The 17,413-nt window shown below is 39.6% G+C and overlaps 1 protein-coding gene across 2 annotated transcripts; it reads left to right on the top strand.

Moving 5' to 3' along the window:
* The first annotated feature begins 465 nt into the window (after positions 1-465).
* On the top strand, positions 466-14,136 carry ppp1r1c (protein phosphatase 1, regulatory (inhibitor) subunit 1C). 2 transcript variants are annotated; one of them, XM_031315905.2, is made up of 6 exons: positions 471-640; positions 3,449-3,506; positions 5,300-5,337; positions 6,764-6,818; positions 11,740-11,943; positions 13,795-14,136. In XM_031315905.2, exons 1-6 carry the CDS (start codon positions 560-562, stop codon positions 13,848-13,850), a joined length of 492 nt encoding a protein of 163 aa, XP_031171765.1. In that variant the 5' UTR covers positions 471-559; the 3' UTR covers positions 13,851-14,136. The 2 variants fall into 2 exon arrangements, with proteins under 2 accessions (XP_031171764.1, XP_031171765.1); XM_031315904.2 differs by lacking the exon at positions 13,795-14,136 and having other exon boundaries at positions 466-640; positions 11,740-12,159.
* The last annotated feature ends 3,277 nt before the right edge of the window (positions 14,137-17,413 follow it).

The raw sequence follows: 17,413 nt of genomic DNA, 5'->3' as shown, positions 1-17,413 counted from the left end.
TGGAACAGAAGTGAGATGTCTCACTCTGTAGCTAAAACAGAGAGCTCAACACACAGGGTGAAAAGAGGAGCTGCAGCAATGTGCAGTACAACAAAAAATATGGTGTTTTTTGAAAATTAAACCATGTAAACCTATTCTGGTACAACCTCTAAATACAATTATGAACCTGAAAATGAGCATAATATGAGCACTTTACAGTAAGTAAAGGATCTAAATACTTCTTCCACTGCTGCCTTTTTGGTTGTTATGATGCAGAATAACATCACAAGATATAAAAAGACACATTTCTGACATTATTAAACTCCTTCATTCATCAGAGTATGTTTGTAAAATGCTGCAATGACTAGGCTGCTATTCTTTCTCTCTCTCTCTCTCTCTCTCTCTCTCTCTCTCTCAATTAGTGATAATGGACCCCATCGGCCAAGAGAAGACCACTCCCTCCCTCTCTATTCCCTCCTTCCTTGACACACACACACACACACACACACACATACACACACTCTCTCTCTCTCTTTCTGTCTGTCTTTCTTTCTTTCTTTCTACCTCTCAGTCAGTAATTATGGAGCCCAGCAGTCCGAAGAAGATCCAGTTTGATGTACCTCCGCTGCAGGGACAGCTGGACCCACAGGCCGCCGAACATGTGAGTGTGTCTGAATATATGTGGTGTTGGGGGGGGGGGGGGGGCGCTGTGGGTTCATGCATGTGAGGGCTGAAAGGAGCTTCTATCTGTTATCTTGTAAGTCTTGTCTGGAATTTTCTGTGTGGGTGCAGATCAGCATGTGTGCATGGAAGTGGGTCTTATGAAAACTCGGTTTTTGTATCTGGGTGACAGCATGTGTGTTGATTGGGTCGGCGTTATTTGACATTTACATGACAATTTAAGTGTTTTGGCAAAGAGTTAAAAAAAAGGGTCATAAGTGTGTGTTTGTAAGCAGATGGTATGAATAATTAAAGGGGAAACCCACCCTAAAATACCCTATAAAACTATTTAGCACATCTAATGCTAATTTATTGTGTATTCTGGAAATATTTACTGTAGTTTCAGTGTTTCAAGTTTTTAGTAGCTGATGATGTAAATGTGACTATCCAGAAAGGACACGTGACATAACTTGAGGTAAACGTACATGTAATTATTAATTGTATGTATAGTTTTTTGCCAGTAGGGGTTTCTTAATCAAAACAATGACAAATGACAGTTTGGTGACGTCATGAAGTAGCGTGGGATCATTGCTGTCATTGCAGTCAGCTTCTCCCGGTTAGGATTCCTTCACTTTTCATCGTTCAGGAGGTTTTTACAGGGAGCTGAATTATCCGCCGAGGTCTCCTCCTCTACAAAAACAAACCAAACCCGGTGTTTAAAACCAGTAAAAGAACTGAATAAAAAGGGTTTCACGTTAACAGTCAGTGTTTCTCCGGCGCTGTTCAGCAGACAAAGGACGTCCCAGAGGGGCTGTGAGCAGAGCGGCCGCTAACGTTTGCTCAGCATGTTTCTCTGATAACTGAAGATCCAGATGTCTGATGACTAAAATCATTCATCTGGTTAAAATATATAGTTAAAAACGACCAAGGTCTAAAGAGTGTATCGTAAAAATGTGGCTTAAAATCTTATAAAAAGTCAATTTAGGACAGATTCTGGCAGACAACAACAACAATGTAATAGTGGTAATGGTAAGGTAATGGTGACCAAATGACACGGACCGTGTCCTCGAATAAACATTTTCAGACATTTTAATGTTGAAATGTTACATATTATACATTTAAATGTACTGCTTTCTTAAGTATAAGTGGGAAAGCCAAGCAGAGCGACAGAAAGGTCAATGTAACTGCTTACAGGTACAGAACACCACAGATGAATGAGAGTATCAGAAGTGTAATTTTCTTTGACGTGATTCTGAATGGCACTTACAGTAAAAAGAACCTGCTCTTTCATACAGGCTTGAACATTTCATCAGGGAGTTAAAACTGCTCTCTGTAAGCCCTTTGCTTTACTGACGTCTTTATGAGCTGTTTGGTCAATGGGAACAGGAAATTGTTCATTTTGGAGGAAGCTGGTAATGTACAGTGACACATTAAAGCCCCTCTGTGGCTGTCTGGGGAGCCCCTGTGTTGGAAACCGTCAGCATCAAGATATATTTTAGCGACGGTTTAACGAGATACCATCTTGTAAACCAAGTCCACGATGGGGATGATCATTTACATTCCTGTAATGAAACAGTGTTGTCTGGTTCGCTCAGAGAGCCAAGCAGAGGAATCTAGTCGTCTTTCTGCAGTTTACTTTAACGGGTTATATCTGATCTTTCCATTGATTATTGTAGTTATTATGGCTGTACAAGCGATCTGTAAATCTCTGGGACAACTACAGTGTTTCTCATAAATTAAAATGTTCCTTTACAGTGTGCATTCTAAAACAATGAGGTAAGAAAATAAAATGAATGAGATGATAACGTTGGCTGTTAGGACAACAGTAAATGTTTTTCATGGTACTGTGGATAGTTACTTTTTAAAGAGGCATTCGGAATAATAAACCCAAGCCTGAAGTATTCGGTCAGTAAATTAAATGTTCTCAATTAAGCTTCCTTTATAAGCAGGAGTGTGGTTTTAATGTACAGCCTGAGAACTGGGACAAGTAGCTCCAGTTGGTGTTTTCAATTAACTTTTATTTGGACATTGAGGTTTTGTGTGTAAAGCCTTATTACTTGTCAAACAAAACGATAAAAACAATAGCAGAGCTAACAAATAATACAGTTAACAGATTGTTAAGAAACACAAATTGAAATAGGAACAGGACACAAACACCAACAGACTATAATAAGAGGTGTTGAACCAACCAGATGGTTACAGTCAATTATACATTGTGGGACAAAACAGAGTTTTAAGTCTTAAAGTGCTCATATTATGCTTTTTGGCTTTTTCTGTTTCCTTTATTGTGTTATATATCTTTTTTGTGCACGTTATAGGTTTACAAAGTGAAAAAGCCCAAAGTCCACCCCAAAGGGACTTACCATCTCCAACAGAAAACACTGTTCACCAACTGCTCCAAACAGCTCTATTGTAGTCCAGCCTTTACTTCAGAGACAAACGTGCGTCACACGTTATAATGCTCGCCTAGCTGCTAGCGTGGCACGCCCTCATACTGTGAGATGTCTCACTCGGTAGCTAAAACAGAGAGCTCAACACACAGGGTGAAAAGAGGAGCTGCAGCAATGTGCAGTACAACTAAAATATGGTGTTTTCTGAAAATTAAACCACATAAACCTATTCTGGTACAACCTCTAAATACAATTATGAACCTGAAAATGAGCATAATATGAGCACTTTAAAGCTTTCTGTTTAATACATACAGTAAAACTAAACAATTGTCAAACTAGCGTTGGATCAGAGGGCTGAGGGAAGTCTTATGAAGATATTTGAAGGAGCAACAATGAAAATATGTGTGTGTTTACCTCAGATCCGTCGCAGAAGACCAACTCCTGCCACTCTGCAGATCTACAGACAACCTGGCACAGGTGAGAGAGAGAGAGAGAGAGAGAGAGAGAGAGAGAGAGAGAGAGAGAGAGATGGAGATGAAAAGAGCTGAAAAGCTGCAGCTATAATGGAACCTTTATTAGATTTGTGCTGCAGCTTTTGGTAAGTGATCTCAGTGTTCAGACTGGACTGATGGATGCCTGAAGAGAGTGTGTTTGTTTGTGTGTGTGTGTGTGTGTGTGTGTGTGTGTGTGTGTGTGTGTGTTTCTTTCTGTCAGCTCTCAGCTCTTATAAAACCCTGTACACAAGAACTGACTGGTGATTGAATAATCTGCCTCAGTCTCAGCTCAGTGAGGCTGCTTCCACTAAACAGTTGTATGAAGCTTTGTAGGTGCAAGAGGTATTTTAGCAGGAAGATTAGAAAATAGGGATGTAGCAATGCATCGTGAATTGGTTAAAAATCTAAATAAATGTGTAAAGATTACAACCGGTTGAGACAAAAAAATGAATCGCGATGCAATTTTTTAAAGGCCTAGAGCGTAATCTTCTTTTGATTTCACTTGTTTGACTTCAGACGTCACTATCTTCTTAGTTTAGTTATTTGAAGAGATTTATTTTCATTTAGTTCCATTTGATTTTGATGTGGGATTTGCTTTCAAAATCTACTCTCTCTGTGCACCAAATTTCACAGATTTTCATTCTCAATATTTTTCGACAATACCCCACTGTGGAGTGCAAACCAGCTGGCAGCTGTAAAAACAACAAGTGACCGTGCGTAGACTTGAAACAAGGAAGATCACCGTGACAAACAGTGCAGATGATAGCTGTTGAATTACTTCCAATATTGTGCTGAAATAAACCTTTGGCATTTTGTTTTTTATAAATTCTGATATTTTCTGAAAGTATCCCACTTTCACTGACGTCTATTGGAAACCTCTGGGAATTATGTTTGGTCTTTCTCTAAGAAACATCCACTGATTTTGTTTTATTTCCTCCAAGCCCAAAATCTTCCAGCTCACTGTCGGTGTTTGAAGATTCATACATCAACACTGAGCTGGAGGGGGATTTAGGAGCCACACTGTTGCACTGGGTGACACACACACACACACACACACACACACACACACACACACACACACACACACACTAAAGGCACCAAATGTGGATTAATCTGCCGTTCAAAATAGTCCCCAACAAATGCACTATTTATTCCTGTTCGTAAAATATTTGCCAAATAGTACAGTACACAGCTGTTTTAGGAAATTATTAACTCTTAAAAAAAATAAAAGTATATATTTTTTTTTATTATTAAAGATCCACGTCTTCAGTAGTAACCAATGGACTTGAGGCTGAGTCCCACAGAGAAGCTGGGAAAGTTAGAAATTATTGAGACGGACTTAGCGACTGTTGGTTTTTCCTCTTTTCATTGGATTTGTTGACAAAAGAAAAGGTAGCAGATCACTTTCTTTTTGCTTTGAAAACAACAGTAGCGAGAGAGTGAGCTAAAGGGAGTTAATCTTTTTTCCAGAACAAAATGTATTCTGAAAGCCAGAAATCACAGCATCTAGCCAAGTTTGCTCAACAGGACGGAGAAAAAAAGACTATTAAGGTCCACTGCCCAACCTGAGTGATGTGATTTGAACTATCAGACTGAGCAACAGACCCACTGACATTGTTGAATCCCTGAGCTCTCGCTTGTGGGGCTAAAAAAAAAACAAACATCTGTTGTGCAGATTTGGAAATGGCGATGTGCCATTTAGTTATAAAACTGAGCTACTGACAAATCATTAAAAACAGAAAGAGCTCATTGCTGCTCTCCCATCTCTCTCTGCAGATGTTGGAGATCAACACAACGCCAGCGGAGAGTCACAGGTATGTATAAAAGTTGTTTATAAAGACAGATGCAGGGAGAAGTGGGGAATGCACCAGCAGGTTAACATTAATCTGCCACAGTAGTATCAGGAAATTAACTTCCAATTCAAGGTTAGACATGGACACATAACACCAGACTTGATAGTCTGTAGTTACCTCTAATGTGTCCTTTTAAAATAAAATGAATGGGAGTAGCCAGTCTAACTGTATGTTATGTCCACTCCGCCATTTGACTTTGATTTCTGAGAGCAGCGAAACAATCTTTGCATGGGCTGATTAAACTCTAATTATAAACATTTAAAAACACAAGATAATGTGGCCGGTTAGCTCAGTCGGTAGAGCGGGCACACATATGCAGAGGTTTATTCCTTGACGCAGAAGGTTCACGGTTCGAGACTGACCTGTGACAGTTTTCCTCCATGTCTTCCCCCCTCTCTCTCTGCTTTCCTATCAAATAAAGGCAGAAATGCTGCCCCCCCCCCCCCCCCCAAAAAAAAAAATGCAAGATAAAATATTAAAGGTCCCATATTGCAAAATGTGAGATTTGGCAGGTTGGGGTGCTATGTAACTACTACTATACTGTATATTATACTATATATAAATGCTGTGAAAGTATGAAAATGCTCAATCCACAGAGAATTGCACACAGCCCGTATTCAAAAACTGTGCTTTTAAACGAGGCGCCAGCACTTCTGTTATGTCACAACTATCCTATATATAGGTAGAAAGTGCTGTGTCAGTGGCATTACAGTCATTCCCCGGCTGCAAATACAGCTGCGGTGGACTGGTAAATGCTGACCAATCAGAGCAGACTGGGATTTTTCAGGAGGGGGTCTTAAAGAGACAGGTGCTTAAACGGAGAGTTTCAAACAGATGGTGATACAAATATATTCAGACAGAATAATCAAAAAAATCTGACAAAAAAATTATGTTTTTTCAACATTAAAGCATGTAGACATTTTCTAGTAGAAGCCCAAAATACAAGTATGAATCGGAAATTGAGCATAATACAGGACCTTTAAAAGATAAGAAAATGTGTTTCAGTTCCTCAAAATTGTATTGATATCTCGCACACACAGAGAGCTTTTGCCATTAAAAGGTCACGGCAAACATTCAGGGGACAATCTGCCAGATAAATGATGGCTTTTCTGGAAAGTCAATGTTGTTTTCACTATAATGAGATCAGGAAGGACAACACCATGTATCCTGTCTCCTATTGGATGTTTGTCCGTATTTATAAGCAAGTGAACGGAACCATTGTTTTTACATTATGTTTATGAGTGCATTGCTTGGCTTAGAATATCTTCAAATAATTTACTGAAACAGTGTTTTCTTGTTACAAAGATGTGTGAGTCAACATCTTTAGTTGTGTCACTGTGTTAAGTCAAATTACAAAAAGGTTGTTTTTTTTTCTTCTGTTGTGCAGGCTTCAGATTCCTCTCAGAGGAAGCAGAGCACCTACGACCCGCCCACCATGAAAGGTAAACACAGGACAGTTTTCAGCCTGGTCCCCCATGATTTTGCAAAATGTGCATAATGTCTAAAAATGTATAAAAGATGCTCTGTGCAAGGAAAACGGAAGAAATCTATTTCCTCCTGGGGAGATGATTTTTGAGGAGCATGTACTTAGTGCATCTCAAGTCTCTCTGCAATCCAACAGTAAAATGGGAAAATGGTGATGAAGAGTAAGCAGAGATGAGAATATATGCAGCAAATAACGCCAAAAACAAATGATACAAACCAATAACAAATGGTAGCACTGATATAAAAATAAGTATTTACTTTGCTGAGAATCAGTTGCCTGTTAATGTCTGTGAAGAGGTTATTTAGGAGCACAGAGCCAGAAAGAATGTGTCCGTTACTGTTGGTGTTTTTAACAAACAATCCTTGCCTGTCTTTCACGCTAAGGGTCTTAATTCTGGCTTATTAGCAACAGACGGCTCTCTTGTCCTTCAGAAATTTGGTGCAGTCAAAGTCAATTTCAGGCGTGACCGGGCCAACAAAAAACATGTTGTTGGAAAATGTTATTTAATGAGCTAAATATCAAATAAATGTTTTTAAACAATAAATAAGAATAAAGACTTGAACCAGAACTGGAAACAAATTCTCACATCATTCAGTATATGTATGTGCTTTTATGTTCTTTGTTCAGAGCCACAAATTCTATAAAAAAAACAGAAGACTTCAGTAAAACTTCGACTGATACTTTATGTACTTTAAGGTCAACAATGTCATGCACTGGTGGATTTCTTGCAGCTGTGTACACACCATGTCTCCTGCTTCCTCTTTTCAGTTTAATGGCATCGATATGTTTGCTTTTTGTTTGGAAGTTCTGTTTGTTTTGTTACACTTTTTTCTCCTTCGTTTTATCTGCAGCTATTTCTGGTTTTTACCCCCACTTCTGTTTTTTTTTTTTTTGTCTTTAAAATGTGTCTGTCTCAGATCTGTAGGCTCAGCTGGCAGGGGGATGGGGGGGTGGTGGTGGGAGTACGGTGGTTACTTCTGATGGTTTGGTTTTCTTAATTTGGGGTCCAAGGTGGCTCATGGGCTATTTCTGTGTCACATTAGCCGCTTTCCGACTGGAGGGATTGTTTGCAAATCCTAGAACATAACGTTCCTAGAACCCTTTTTTTTCTCGTGTTCCGACTGGACCAATTTGGGGATTATTAAGTTCCTCTGACCACAGTTCCTGTAACTCTTTCAGCTCCTACTTCAGGGCAGGGTCTTTCTCCTTTTCCTTTTCAACATAGGAACCTTTAGTGACCTAGCAACGTCTGAAACACAAACAGTACATATTCTTCACTCTGTTGCAATTCGCCTACATATGCTAACTCATGAGACAAACATCACGCATTCAACCAGCTAGTTGTTAATGCTAGTTAAACTTACCTGTCGTTTTGTTTGCCTGTTGCGCTCTGCTCTTCTATCTTCTTCCATCATATTAATTAGGATCATCTAACGCTGGAGCCTTCGTCTTCTGTTTCTTTGTTAAGTACTCCAGCTTGAAAATTTCACTTTATGAGGTTTTTTAACATTAATATGAGTTCCCCCAGCCTGCCTTTGGTCCCCCAGTGGCTAGAAATGGTGATAGGTGTAAACCGAGCCCTGGGTATCCTGCTCTGCCTTTGAGAAAATGAAAGCTCAGATGGGCCGATCTGGAATCTCCTCCTTATGACGTCATAAGGAGGAAGGTTACCTCCCCTTTCTCTGCTTTGCCCGCCCAGAGAATTTGGCCCACCCATGAGAAAGAGAGAGAGACATCATGGCTTGCAAAGGAGCAAAGTGGCAGTTGGTCAAGGCCACACCCCCACCCTCCACCTTGCCCCCCCCTCTCTCCTCCTCAATAGCATTTAAAGCTACAGACACAGAAATGGCACATCCTAAGGAAAGCTCATTGTGGGACTGGCTCTAGTGGCTGTAATTCTGCACCAAGGCTGAATTTCGGGAAAGAGACTTCAGATACGTAGGGGACCCTAGGCTATAGAGACAGTAGTAGGGGACCACTAAGGCCTATATAAAAGAGACTTCAGATACAGTATTAGGGGACCACTAAGGTCTATATAAAAGAGACTTCAGATACAGTATTAGGGGACCACTAAGGTCTATATAAAAGAGACTTCAGATACAGTATTAGGGGACCACTAAGGCCTATATAAAAGAGACTTCAGATACAGTATTAGGGGACCACTAAGGACTATATAAAAGAGACTTCAGATACAGTATTAGGGGACCACTAAGGTCTATATAAAAGAGACTTCAGATACAGTATTAGGGGACCACTAAGGCCTATATAAAAGAGACTTCAGATACAGTATTAGGGGACCACTAAGGCCTATATAAAAGAGACTTCAGATACAGTATTAGGGGACCACTAAGGCCTATATAAAAGAGACTTCAGATACAGTATTAGGGGACCACTAAGGTCTATATAAAAGAGATTTCAGATACAGTATTAGGGGACCACTAAGGCCTATATAAAAGAGACTTCAGATACAGTATTAGGGGACCACTAAGGCCTATATAAAAGAGACTTCAGATACAGTATTAGGGGACCACTAAGGCCTATATAAAAGAGACTTCAGATACAGTATTAGGGGACCACTAAGGCCTATATAAAAGAGACTTCAGATACAGTATTAGGGGACCACTAAGGCCTATATAAAAGAGACTTCAGATACAGTATTAGGGGACCACTAAGGCCTATATAAAAGCATCGAAAAAAGCAGCATGTAATAGGACTTTTAAACGCCACCGTTCGAACTCCGTTTATTCTTTATTGTAGCGCTAAAGTCAAGTGACAACACTATAAAGACCATTGCCCTGCTTGTGTCACTCCCTTACCCCTCCTACCAGTCCCTATGGCCACTTGGCCAGTGTGAATGCAAATGGTAAAAACGGTTTTGGGAGAGAGTAGTTAGTAGATCTGTTTAGAAGTGGACTGCTCCTATAACTACGTTCCTGTAACTACCTGGTCGGAAAGCAGCTATTATTAGGAATAAATACATTTAAATGCTTGGTTACCTAAATAAACATCATTCATTTCTTAGGTTTTGGATATAACCAATTCTGAGACTTCTGCGTCCACCCAAAAACAATGGAGGTGAATGGAATCTCTAGTAGTTTGTGGTGCTCACAGCTTTGAGAAATTAGAGTAAGAGTCCTTGTTAGTCAGGATTATCCATAGAACAGATATGTTCTATGGAAACTCTTTATATGATCTGCTAGTTTTCTATCTGTATGGGTTTTAAACAGCCGTAAACATGCTTATATTTTCAGTGAGTCAATGATTAGTTGGGTACATTTTCATAATTAGGTCAAACTCTTTATCTTTGTAAATATACATAAAGATTGTGCCTTTAAAACTGCCGTGCGTACATTTAAAAAACATTTTATAGCATATTGTGAATGCTATAACTGTGAGCAAAGTCCGAAATTTAGTGAAAGTAGTGGCTTTGATATGTTGATATGGCGGATTTGTGCAACTAAGGACATGTAATAGAAACACAGACCCTATATTCTCTGATAACAGTGGAGACAGTTGGTTTTATGGTATGAAGATTAGTTTATTACTATTACTGTTATTTTAGTACTGTAGTCAAAGTGTTGTTTGTTGCCTTTTGGGGTGCCGGATATGCAAGTTATAAGTTGTATACTGTATTGTCTCTTCAATAGTAAATACTGTCGTTATCTTTTGAGGAGCTACTTTACTTGAAAGAAAAGTTGTCAACACATCTCAGCTTTCATCCACAGTTTGTATAACGAGCGCCTGTCTGATGGCTTTCATCCCTAAAAGACTGTGTTGTTGTCATTTTGTTATCATCAGCCTGAACTGAATAATTTATAAAACTGTTACAGGACTCAGAGGAAGCACAGTTTAGAGAAGCTGACGTAGGAAGGCCTTCATATTCACTACAGTGTCTATTTGACTTTAAATATGTACACGAGACAGAGAACTCTATTTTAATGATTCCGTAGGTTTTCAGGGAAGAGGAAAGGAAGACAACTAGGAAGAAAAACATAGTGCATATAAGTGTGCGTGCAGAGCTCTCCGCCAGTGAGTGCAGCACTGAGTTCCGGGAAGTAGAGACAGTGAAAGCTTTTCTTTTATTGATTCCATCTAAGTGTGTGTGTGTGTGTGTGTGTGTGTGTGTGTGTGTGTGTAGGCCAGTTAGCTAATAGCCTCATGAGTAACTGCCTATGCACCAAAGATTTACATAATGTAGGATCAGAAAAAAATACGTAATAATCTAATTCAATTTTATTCTCACATTTTGTTTGTTTATTTTAAATTTATAAGGGCATTCATTTTATTTTCAAGCAGACGTAGGCAGCATTCACGTCAATCTTTAGTCCCTGTAGGCTCATGATGCAGGGTTTGGAGAGACATCTACAAATTAAACGAACATGAAACTGATCCAAGAAGAACTAGTTGGAGTTTTTAGACTCGCAGTGGCTTTCTAAAATACTACCTTAAAACTTACATTGTTAATAGAGCTATGGCTCTTTTTTTGTATGGGTCCATTTTACAGTTTGGTGATAACTACGGATATTTACCAGGGAACAACATTGGAGTTTGTTAGCAGTAGATTGTGTGTAATAAATCAGCAACCTTCTTCTCCACATACAGTAGTGCTAAACAGCTACAAGTGAGACACATTTCTCTAACGTCTTCCCTCGAGGCTACTGGGATATTTATGTTTTATACAAGATGTCCGAGAAAGCTACTGAACTGTTTTGATAATCTTCAGTTGGATTTTTTCGTTTTCTGGTTTTCTCGTTCAGTTTAATTTCGGCTATAGTTTTTAAATTACAAATTCATTTTAGTTTGGGCCGTTTTTCCCGCTTTATTGCCACGTGTGTAGTTAAAGCGTCTCTCCACCAGAGGTGCTCTTCTCTCCTCAGAGCTTCAGCTGGGGGTGGAGCACCACCTTCTGGGGGCGGGGCTCTGTGACACAGACGGCCAGCTGAGCCCAATCACAGCACAGCTCTATGCCACCGCTTCCATGTGGGCCAATCACAATGGGCCAGAGGAAGCCAATGGGAATGAGGCGAGTCTACTGTTAGCCAATCAGGAGAGAGGAGTGGCAGAGAGCAACAGTTCAGGGGGTAAACAGTTTTCAAGACAGAAAAACGTACACACTTTGGCCGGCAGTATACTCCAAAATCAATCTGTGCTATCAGACTTTTATCACATTTACAGTAGTGCTACAACCAGGACCATACTTAAGGAAGTAAAACATGTTATTACATGGAAGTAAGACAAAAATACAGAGCATCCAACCAATAACATGATACTGTTTGTCTATTAGTGGCGTATTTTAAGGCTCTGACACACAAGCACGATTATCGGCCGTCGGACAGTCTGGCGAGGTCGGTGACTCGAGTCTGTTCGGTGTGTTCCGTGCCGTCATCAGTCGAAGGAGCCGTCGGCATCCATTTTGGCCGATTTGACTTGTTGAATCGGCCAGTGGGCAGTCGGACTCAAAGACCAAATCTGATTGGTGGAGTGCTAGCCCTTGACTAGCGAATCAGTGCTTCTTCCACAAGAAGAAGCCCGAGAGCTGACAACGCCAGTATATTATTACTAGCCATCGTATTTTCTTCCGTTCAGCAAGTAATGACAACAACGATCCTTCTTGACTACTATCAACAATCTCTGATGAAAACAATGACTGACGACAGCATGCTCTGTGTTTACTAGGTCTAGAGCGATGATCCGTCATTTCTGGGTTTCATTTTTTGGGCGTCAATACAGATTAGCGCCGCCTGCTGTTATGGAGACGTATTACGTCTCGTGCACGCGCAGAACGTACGCTCAAGTTGGTGTCGCTTCGGTGTGTACCGAGGCACTTTTTTGAGAGACGGGAGCCGACTGATCAGTCCGACTGCCTTTTCTGCCGACGGTCGGCCGTCGGGTTGGTGTGTCAGAGCCTTTAGAAAGAATTTCAATGTTTGTCTCACCAGCCTGTAGTGAATGACACTAAAGGAAGTGTGTTTGTTTGGCTGTAAGCGCAAAAAACATTGTGCAAGCATTACATATTCAAAGTTATTTGGAGTATACTGTTGGCCTTGACACACACACACACACACACACACACACACACACACACACACACACACACACACAAATTAGAGTCAAACTCCCATTTCATTTATTAGGGATAACAGTTCACTTTAAAAAATCACCAGCTGTTTGCTTGCTTCACTGGTAGCAGTTATAATTATGTCAACATCTTTCATAACAACACTGAATCAAATGTAACATTAAAGGAGTTGCTTGTAAAATTCTGCAGCTTTAAGGAGCTTTTCTGTTTCTCTGGGCTCTTTGTTACACTATAAGCTGCTCTTATCAATCCCTGCACGCCGCTGATAAACCAACTGTACACTACCTGCAAAGCACCAAACCATACAGACCATGTTGGCAGCTTAAGATCCAGATATTTTTCTCCGGAGATGGAGAGTTAATATTCAATTTAAATCCTCCAGGTAGATAGAAACACAACTCCAAATGAATCATAATGCTGCTCTATGTTTGCCAGATGTGCAAAAAGACAGTTTTTTTTACTAATATGTTAACTATAATAGATGTATTAGTCTGTAGGGTTGTTGTTTTTCTGTTCTCTAGTTGCCAGAAATTGATGAATGCAGCTTTAAGGTTGTGCCTGCCAAAGCGCTGGTGTGCATTCAACAAACCTATGTACAGACAAGGCTAAAAATATGGCATTCAAATTTGATTACATCTACAATTTATGAAAATAAACACTGCTGCACACATACTGTACACACCCAGTCTGTTACTAATATGTTTACATCTCCATAACAGTTTATATTCTGTAAATCTCTTGACTACTAACAGCACTAACTCCTCTGTCTCTCCCTCTCTTGTGGCTTTGCATGATTTTTCAATTTTCCATCCTCTTTTACCCCTCCTCCCTCCCTCTTCCCCTTCTTTCTCAGATTTGTCATGCGACCACAAAAAGGAAGCGTCCAGTCCCGACTCCGTCTCCCGATAGCCACCTTTGCTTGCTTTCATCTCTTTGTCTCTCAATAACCAACTTTTCCGCTGTTACTCACTGCTGTTCATCTGATCCCACTAACACACTGCTTCACTCTTGTGCTTCACACACAAATACTGTAGGATTTGATTTGGCATCCATCCTCCCTCTCTTTCACGCACACATACAGACACATAGAGTGTAGTTAAATGTGCTAATTCCGTCTACATTTAAATTACTGTAGGTGACGTTTTGCTTGTGTAGAAATGGCTGTGAATAAAGATGTAATATATTGAAACGTTTACTGAATGTCTGAGTATTCTTCATCCTTTAGCGAAAGTCTTTCTAGAAAGTTTTAAATCCCATTAGGCTGAAGCACTTAATGTTTTGTAGTATTTGGGTAATATAGTATTTTATTTTTTACGCTCCATGACAAACAAAATGAAAACATTTTTAGAAGATCAAAATTTGAGGAGAAGGCGGCAATTTCTGAAGAAATCCCTGCTGAGTGACTCCTGGGTCAGACAGTTCATTTAATAAAGTTAAGCAGCATTCAAACTATCTTATTACTCAAAGAGTGTAATTCCTACCGCCTAGATTTTGACATTGTGAGAGAGAGTGGCCTCTGCTGAACGCGTTCCTGTAAAATATGTGATTGCGGTGCAAAAAAATGTGTGAAACAGAGTGAGCTTGAAAAAAAGTTTTTTTGTTTTCCGCCTAAAAATGTTGGTCTCTGTGAACATTGAAGTCCATTGGGAAATTGGATGGCACTTCTGTCACTTTGAGGCTCATAGCACAAAATATGTAAATCCATTATAGTTACATTGTTTGTTTTGGGGCATTTAATTCCACAGGACAGCTGAAGACATGAAAGGGGAGAGAGAGGGAATGACATGCAGCAAAGGGCCGCAGGTCGGAGTCGAACCCGCGGACGCTGCGTCGAGGAGTAAACCTCTATATATGTGCTCTACCAACTGAGCCAACCTGGCCACTATAGTTACATTGTTTGAAAGAGCACACATTTCTCTACGTTTTGATGAAAAATTATGTATGAAAAGTGAAAATGATGGGTGTTAGAAAAAGTTAAAGATACATTTGTAAGAAGAGTTTAACCCCGCTATGTGTGCGATGTCATCGACTCTGAACATTTGTTTGTAATGGGGGACAAATTCACGGAAAACGTTGAATATTTGGGAAAGTAAGGAACACTAAAACTAATAGAGATAATGTCCTAATTGTGTTAAACATTTTAATGTTTTTATAAAGTTTCTACGTTAAATAAATTGGAACTAGTTCAGTGCCAAAAAACGTGGTGGAAGAATAATAACAAAGAACATTCCGTCCATTCATTTGGGAAATGGGGAGAAAAAATTTCAGAAAACGTTGAATATTTTGAAAAGTATTAAAGGTGCACTATGAGTTCCTGCATGGTTTCAGCGCGATTTCATTTTTGTCTCAAATCGTAGGCATCTCTCCTTGATCCACTAGCTGCCTGCCCCCTGAATACACTGTGAAAAAGCCCGGTCTCGGGAGACAACACAGGGGTCGTAAACGTCAAACAAACACTAGAGGCACAGGCTGTGCACCAAAAATACATGATATAGTGATAGACACAAAAATAGTGATAGTTAGTCAGCAGTGTTGGGAAGGATACTTTCAAAATGTATTCCGTTACAGAATACAGAATACATGGTCAAAAATGTAATTTGTAATGTATTCCGTTACATTACTCAATCTGAGTAACGTATTCTGAATACTTGGATTACTTCCACTTCCACATCACATACAGCTTACTAAACAGGCCTATTCTGGTGTGTTCTTCTATTCCAAATGGCTGTATGTGTACCTAAACAAGCAGATCAATTGTTGTATTTGTAGTCCCGAACTGCGTACTACAAAAATCTAACCGCAGTCTAAACTACCACGAGTTAGTTAGCATGTCAAACGGGGCTAGTCAGTCTTTCAACGGCTCTGGGGATAGTAAATCAGCACATAGGAGAATGTAAAGTCGCAGGTCAACTATAAAATAGCAAGGTGACCAGTAAAACTACAGCAGACGACTACCCCTGGCTAATTAAAAAAAATAACTTACTTTAAGATGCTTCTTCAGGTTGGAGGTGGAGTAATTTGGATGCTGAAAGGAGGTTGGTTGCTGGAAAGCAGAGGTTGCACTGTACAGTTATATTTCGTTCTCCCTGTTCGTTCTTTAATGTGAAATGCTGTTTGAATTTCCCCAATAGAAACGCATTCCTGCCCTGGCTCTGTTGTGCCGGTTCCGACTCCATTGTGACTGATCACGCAAATAGCTATTTTTTTCATTTTCATATTGGGGCTTCTGGGAAATGCATGGAGTTGCCTTAATTTATTTAGAGAGTGAATAAACTCATGAAACAGAGAAGTATCGTCATGTAATCCATTGATTTCAACAATGTAACTGTATTCTAAATACCAACTATTATAATTGTAACTGTAATGGATTACAGGCACTCATAATTTGTATTTTTGAATACATAACGCCAGTACATGTACTCCCCAACACTGTTAGTCAGTTAGTCATGACAGTTACGGAAACATGGGGGGAGGGGCGAGCTTGCTCTGTTTTGTTTGGAATTTACTTGGAACGTCAACAGAAGTGACCATGCAGGAACTCATAGTGCACCTTTAAAGGAATGGACACTAAAAGTAATAGAAATGTTGTTGCACATTTTGATGTTTGAATGAAGTTGTCTATGTTCAAGAATGTGGAATAGTGCCACAGAAAGCAGCAGAAGAATAAAGCAAGAAGAACATAGGACATGTAGGAGTCGAATGAATTGTCGTAAAAAGTCTGATAGGTACCTGAAAAATATAACAGCATTGGGACAACTATTAAGAGATTAAACCATTACAGAGTACCAGATTAAAGAAAAAGGACATGCTGTTTTTTTCATGCTGGTGTGCACCATTTACACAGCAATATAAACATTACATGGCTGCCTTCCTCACATCTGTGTGACCCTACTATTTGGAGATCAACATCCCCTGTCACTGCATTAGCAGCTGAAATGTCTCTGTGTTTGTGAATGTGAGTGTGTATGCACATGGCCCCTGAGAGGAAAAATGTTCACAGATTGGATGTGCTGCTAGAAGAAAAAAAGGGAAGAACAGAAACAAATGGGATTTACCATAATAGCTGGTTAAACGTGGAATCTTCTGGTTTTTTGTCAGACCCATGACCATATTATGTGGTTTTCAATATTATTTATAATTATTTTTAAGTGATTAATTTTGTGCTTTCTATCTGGACTCTCACTATATCTGTTTCCTGCTCTTCTTCAAGGATTTAGCTGGAATTTCCTGTTTAAAACGTGCAGATGGAAACAGGAGGATTTATTAGAGGGACCTTTGCTGTCCTTTACTGCCATCAGTTACTTAGTTTTATTTTATAAACAACTATTTCAGTTAATGACTGTGTTTGAGTCCATGCTGTGGCTCTGGAAAAGTATATAGTGTATCATGTTTTCAGAGGTTTGATTAGTTTAGTTATAAAGGTATTTAAATTGATATTAACATTTGGAATCGGGGGAAGAAAAGGGATGTCA

This window comes from Sander lucioperca, chromosome 15, assembly GCF_008315115.2.
Source record: "Sander lucioperca isolate FBNREF2018 chromosome 15, SLUC_FBN_1.2, whole genome shotgun sequence".
NCBI lineage: Eukaryota > Metazoa > Chordata > Actinopteri > Perciformes > Percidae > Sander > Sander lucioperca.
The sequence above is the reverse complement of the archived record's forward strand: the minus strand, read 5'-3'. Positions and strand labels throughout refer to the sequence as shown.